General features: G+C 42.7%; 1 protein-coding gene across 1 annotated transcript in view; it reads left to right on the top strand.

Moving 5' to 3' along the window:
• C2CD3 (C2 domain containing 3 centriole elongation regulator) overlaps positions 1–6713 on the top strand; it is a 59204-nt gene that overhangs the window by 30575 nt on the left and 21916 nt on the right. The window contains 3 exon segments of the mRNA XM_035901788.1: positions 680–769; positions 1637–2257; positions 3121–3438. Of these exon segments, the coding sequence (XP_035757681.1) occupies positions 680–769; positions 1637–2257; positions 3121–3438 (1029 nt within the window).

Raw genomic sequence — 6713 nt, 5'->3', positions numbered from 1 at the left:
AGGGGAACGGTTGAGACTTGATGATCTTAAAGGTCTTGCCAATCTAAACGATTCTAAGATCACATTTTAAATTAAAAGCGAATGCAATTAACAGCATTAGTGCTTGACTCTTGGAGAACCCTGCCTTTGTGTGTGCATGCCTTATTGCCTCTACTTCATGAACAAGGGCTCAGAGAAGTGATAGCTTAAAATCCTCCAGTGATCCTGTGGCAGATAGGCAGGATTCTTTTACAACATAACAACATGTTGTAGAATTATTTTATTAACAGATTTTACCTGAAGTTGACACTGGGGGAGAGAAATCGGGAGTGGCATGTTGTTAGGGTAACTGTCTGCTAGCTCCCCACTGGTTCCTCCATGTTCATCTATGGAAATATTCCCTAAAAGTTTCTCCAAATTCCATGGTGGTGGAGCACATATCCTGTGACGAATGTGCACTGGCAATGCTTACAGACAGCTTTTGTTCATGCCCCTGTTTCTCACAGATTTTGGCCTGATACCTGCTGGGCCATTTGTTTTGTCCTGGTTCTTGTTTCATGGGTTAAAAGTGTTTTCGGTATGACAGCTAAGCCATTTGCCGTTGAGGCAGTACAGCGTTCTTTCAATGGAGATACTGTCTGAATCACTTTGAAATCTCACATTCCAGTTTGATGTATTTGTATAATTATTTATTTTCCAGCCACTGAGACATCGGCAGCTCGGACATCAAGAGATTATCTTCTTGGGACAGTGACAATTCCAACCAGAGACCTGCTGAGAAGAAGATCAGGTAATACAGCAGCATTATGCTGCTGACATTCGGGGTAAATGCTATAGTAATTGCTTAAAACAATTTTCATTTCCATTTTGGGGGGTTTTGTTTGGTTGTTTGGTTTGTTTTGTTTTTTTTTTTTTCCAGACCAAAGTTCTCTCAGACATTGCACATGCCTTCATTAAAAATCCTGTATTAGAAAACTCATATACGGGTTGTTGTTTGACGGTCAGTTTTCAGGCTGCAGGATGTATAGCAGCTGAATTAATATTAACCTCCTTAATCTATTATTTAATGCCATTTATTTTCTACCTTAAGATGGAAAGTCTGAGAGTAGTAGTGCTCAGTGGATTGCTTTTGGGATGTCATAGCCCAAAACAAAGGCTTAGATAGATTAGAAAGCAGCTGGATTAACTTTTTTTAAGCTAAATATAAAATATCTCCTCTATCTAGTGTTAGTTTGTGATGATAATGTCTTGTAATAGTAATGTTTTCATTATCATCTTGGTTATTTTTGCTTTAATCTCAATATAGTGCTAGTTTTCTCCAACATGAAGTTTGGGGTTTATTTTTAATGGGAAGGGAGGAGGAAAAAAACCTGAGAATGCCTCATTTTAGAATTGGAGGTTCACGGGGGACAGTTTTGTTGTAAAATGAGTGTCATTAATGAAATGGAAAGTAAAATGCCTTTGGGATCGGAACTACTGGTGAGGTTTTCTGAGGTCTAACAATTTGCTGCTTTGTCAGGTTAGAAATTGCTGGACTAATTCCCAAGAAAGAAACACTTCAAGTACTGGTCCCTGACTAATGACCAGAGAGCAGAAAATTCTTTACTGATGTTTTTAAAAGGTGGGATAAGTCTAATTATGGTCTTTCCTCCTGAAGGTATTGCAGGCTGGTACCCAGTTACCCTACCTGAAGATTTAATGCCTTCAGACTGCCCAAACGTCATGCGGGCCATTGTGGGAGGACTGGAACTTTCTGTGACCTTTGCTCATCAGGATGACAGAGAGCGTGTTTTGGAGGCCGCGAAGCTCTTAGGATGGAACGGTGAGGAGAGTCACGAAGACAGCGTGGATGATAGCGACGAATGGGAGCAGGGTGCCAACCCAACGACTGTGACCATCTCGACTCCAAGAGTATGGCTGCCAGTCCAGTGTGTGCTGCTTGCAGGCCAGACGCACCTAAATAAAAGCACTTATTGCTACCTCAGGTACAAGCTATATAATCAGGAAGCCACGTGGACGTTGCTTCGGCGGCCAAAATTGAGTGACGACACAAAGAACGTTACAGTGAACTTTAAGAAAGCAAACAAGGTGACTCTCAGAAGGAGCCAAGGACTGCTGTGGTTCTTCAGGGAGGAGAAATTAGAAATCCAGGTGTGGTGGGCCTACGGCAAAGAAAATGATGTGGAAAGACCACTTGATACAGATCGTCTTATTGGATCTGCCTATGTCGACCTCGCAGCGTTGGCAGAGAGGTCAGGGACACCACGAAGTGTTAGTGGTAAGTTCCTAAAGAACGCTGCTGTGTTTCATTCCTCTTTATTGATGTTTTAGTTTGGTTACCTCTGTAATCACTCCAAGGCAAACATTTGCAGCTTTGTTTTGTCCTGTATGCAACAGCTCCCCACTCCTCCTTTCACTGAAGAGAAGGCTAAAATGCTTGCTTCTCTGAATTCAAAACTTAGCAAGTTTAAATGGGTGAAAAATTGGCCGTAATGATCAGTAATGGGGAGAGCAATTAGCCTACATGGATTGAGGATTCTCTCTTCAGAATTACAGATTTGGCACCATAATAGAGTGAGAACGAGTAAGAATAACGCCTCTCAAGGAGGCTGAAAGCCTGCAGTCAGAGGAAAGGACTAGACACCAAGAAGGTCGTGGAAACTTCTGCTTTGTTTGCTTACTTAGGCTTTTGTCACCTACTTGGTATCCATCAGCCACCAGCTTGCAGGTGGATTTGTGGACAGGTTATCGGCTCTTCTTTGGAGTGTGCTCAGGGAAGGGAGAAGGAACAAGAGTTTAAACAGAATTTTATGCTGCATAGGTATTGTATTTTCCATATATGTGTATAAAATTATGCAGAGGCACTATTCCCAGGACTGTCAGGAAGTTGATGTGCTTTAAAATAGTAATCTGTGAAGGTTTACCCAGTTTGGGGGATTGATCACCTGCTTTTAACCTTTACAAGCTGATATTTCGAACAGTGCACTGGGTGATACCTTGCATAGAAATTACATTGAAAACCAAAATTCATTCTGCTGGTCTGAGGTGAGATCGTTACTGTAATGAACTGTACCAGCTTTTTTTCTGAGATCCCCGTTTTCCTTTGGCTTGTTTAGCTGTCGGTTGTGAATTCTCTTACAGGGGTTTATCCGTTGTTCAGATGCAACGCTGCAAACCTAGCGGGAGCTGCTGTCCGTGTTCACATCGTTCTTTCTTCCACTTCTGCTGCTCTGCCCAGCAGACTTCACTGTCCTGAGGAATACAGCAGCAGTGAAGATGAAGGCACAGAGAAAGCACCTGACCTGAGCCAACAGGTTTCTGAAAATCAGAGTCAGAAACTGGATAGAATCAGTTCAGAAATCACCAATGGCAAACCCCAAGAAGAAGACGTAATGTTTCTGGAAAACACGGTTGCTGTCAATATCTTTGTGGAAAGGGCAATGCATCTGAGTTTAAAAGGTACTGCCACCACCCTTTATTATTTTTTTTTTTTTTTTAATTTCTTTTTCTGGGATCTGTTCATAGCAGGTACTGCACGGAGCAATTTAAAACCAAATCCTCAAACTTACTCCGGCACAGTGAATGGATGTGATGGGTTTTGAACTTGGCCTTGTAGTGCTGCAACCCCAAGAGCGTTTGCGTCATTGTATAAGTACGGGGGAAGCAGGAGGTTAAACTATTCAGCCTGTCTCTATTAATAAAATCCAAATTTATAAATAATATAATGTTCACTGTTACAGATGACAGCTGAATTCTGAAGTTAAGCATTAGCTCAATAACTTAACCCCAAGACACTCGGATCTGAAAGACTCTTGCAAATTAGCATTTTTAGCATATAATCGCTTTGTAAAGCTGGCTTGCTCGTGCTATCTGGAGACTGCCAGACACAGCAGTGAGGAAGGGCAGCGTAAGGGCAGAGCAAGCTGAGCTCACCCAGGCTTGACACACTGCTTCCCGCTCTCTAGAGAGCAGGCCTTGCAGGTCGGTGGCTAGTCACCATGCTGAGGGTCACCAAAGAATTGCTTTTTGCTTTTAGATTGATGCCAAGTCTATTAAAATATCCCTTCCTAGCAGGTGATGTTTGGATCTTGATGTGCAGCATTGTAACGCCCTTGGTGAATTTGCAGGTTTTTGGAGCCTTTTGTTTTTCCCTCGGGTTGCAGTCTGTAAATGAATCTCTTGGTTAAGGATGAGTTAAACCCTTTAAAACACATCAGGTGCTCTACCCTTCACCTCGGGCACCTCTAGCACTGCATGACTTGATCACTTTGTGTTTGCTCAGCTCTTGGGAGGGATCTGATCTTCTCTGGGCCATTGCACGCTACCTAAATATAAATAGGAATAAGGAACTGACCCGAGTTTACTGGAAAGGTCTCTGTTAAGATCAACAGTTTCACAGTCCAGGTGATATGCCAGAAAGGAACAGTCAGCATTTTATGGCGGGATAACACAACTAAAAGAGTCAAACATGAGCCATGATTTAAGTGTAAGTAATTCTGATACCTGCTGAGCCCCACGGATGGCTTTTTTAATAATGATTCTATAATCTTCTGGAATTCATAGTCTTTGGAAACCTGATGCAACGTTGTTTGCGACAGCAAAATTTTTGATGGGATAAAGGAGGTTTCTTTTGATGGTGTACACTATTGCAATATTTCCACCTTCAAACAACATTTTAGGAGATTTTTAGAAGTAACTGACTGAGAGGCAACTGATACACTGTAACAAATGCTATACAAGCTGCTTCCAAGGAGAATTTTCGTTCTTCACGATTACAATTTCATTATTGTGTTACAGATAAAAAGGCTGGAATACGTTTCCAGTCCAGTATGTTATGGATGATTAACGTCCAACAATTCTGGGAGATAAACAATTTTCAGAAACTGAGTGAAGATAGAAAATGTTTCCCTGAGCCTCTTCATACGTTTCGTGGTCTCAAGGCAATTTTCCTGTTTGCTTTTTCTTCATCTTCCAAACAATACAAAGAAATAGCCTAAATTTCGTAACGTTGGAAGGGAATGAAATTAATTCTATTAAAATGCAGTTCTACAAAATGCAGAAGTTCAAACCAACAAGACTTTTCTCTAAGTTCTAACTGGTTTGAGCACTGTTTTGAGCAATATTAGAACAGATTTTTCCATGCATTTTTCAAGGACTGAAGTCACTTCAATCTGCAGTTGCTAACCTCTTCCTGCAGTGTTTTTCATCTTTTTCTGTAGTTCTCACATCTCCAGCGAACAGATGTCTCCTCATTTTCTTCTGTCTGGGGTGGTATTTTTTAAACATAAGCTTCAGCAATAGCAAACGGCTGCTGGATTGGCAGGCACAGAGCCTATGATTCTCTCATAGAATCACAGAATCGTTTAGGTTGGAACATACCTTTAGGATCACCAAGCCCAACCGCTCCCCTAAACTTGAGGCCGGTGCCCCTCGTCCCATCGCCCCTTCCCTGGGAGCAGAGCCCGACCCCCCCGGCTCCCCCCTCCTCTCAGGCAGTTGTAGGGAGCGATGAGGGCTCCCCTCAGCCTCCTCTGCTCCAGGCTGAACACCCCCAGCTCCCCCAGCCGCTCCCCAGCAGCCTGGGGCTCCAGACCCCTCCCCAGCTGTGTTGCTCTCCTCTGGACATGTTCCAGCAATGCAATGTCTTTCGTGGAGTGAGGGGCCCAAAACTCTCCCCACAGAACAGCTACAAACAGAAGTGTAGGAGCGCAAGGTTCTCTATGGACCTCGCTGGGATGTAGATCCGTGTATTTATTAATGGAAGATCATCCCTCGCAAAGGGGAAGGTGTTTCCCTTCCCACTCCTGGCTTCTCTGCCAGGATGCTCCTTACAGAGGCTTCTGTCTTATGGACAATGTAAAGAACCTATTTCCGGCAGCCCTTCAGCCATATAAGCCCTTAGTTTACAAGCTAATAATTTCTAAGTCTAACTTCTTTGCAAAGTTCAGGCATTGGGAGTTGCTCAGCTAAATAAGGCTCTGTAAGACTCCATTCATTATGGCTGAGCTTTCTTATTAAAACAAATAATTCTATTATAGGCTTTTCTCTTCCTAGAAGAAAAGGAAGCTAACACTTGGGAAATGCTGGGGTTTGCCTTTGACTATAAAGATTTATTTTAGGCCTGCCTTTACAGGCAGGAGATGGTGAGCGAGTCTGGACAGGTCTTGCTCATTTCTCTAAGCTGAGCTCACGTTGCCCACACCTGTATTTGAATTGTCGTATCTACAGTCTTATCAATCTGCAAGGGGTTCTGTGTGGCATGTTTGAACCAACGTCATTGTGGATATTTAAAAAAAAAAAAACCAAAACAAAACCTGGTTCTCAAGCAAATCCTCATGGTCAAGGCATAAATGAGCAGTAGCTCAGTAAGCTACTATAAATCAGTCACATTTGATCAGGGATTTGCTTAGGGCCAGGGTTTAGTGGTGGGATGGCAGGGTTGGGGTAACGGTTGGGCTCGATGATCTTAAAGGTCTTTTCCAACCTAAACGATTCTGTGATTCTATATTTTCACAGAGAATCAGATTTCAGGAGAGAAGAGAACTATTTTTAGTTAAATCAGATTCATACTCATTGGTTGCGATCACTCTGGCCAGCAAGGTCTTGGAAAAGTCCAAAGCCACATGCTGAGTCCTTGGAAAGCAGAAAGGAGGAAATAATCTGTGATAACTGCGGGATCGTTGGTTGCAAAGTCTGATCTTGTTTCCCCTTGGCTAAGTCCATTTCTCCTAGCA

The sequence above is a fragment of the Egretta garzetta genome, unplaced genomic scaffold (assembly GCF_000687185.1).
Source record: "Egretta garzetta isolate BGI_Z169 unplaced genomic scaffold, ASM68718v1 scaffold1159, whole genome shotgun sequence".
Lineage (NCBI taxonomy): Eukaryota > Metazoa > Chordata > Aves > Pelecaniformes > Ardeidae > Egretta > Egretta garzetta.
The sequence above is the reverse complement of the archived record's forward strand: the minus strand, read 5'-3'. Positions and strand labels throughout refer to the sequence as shown.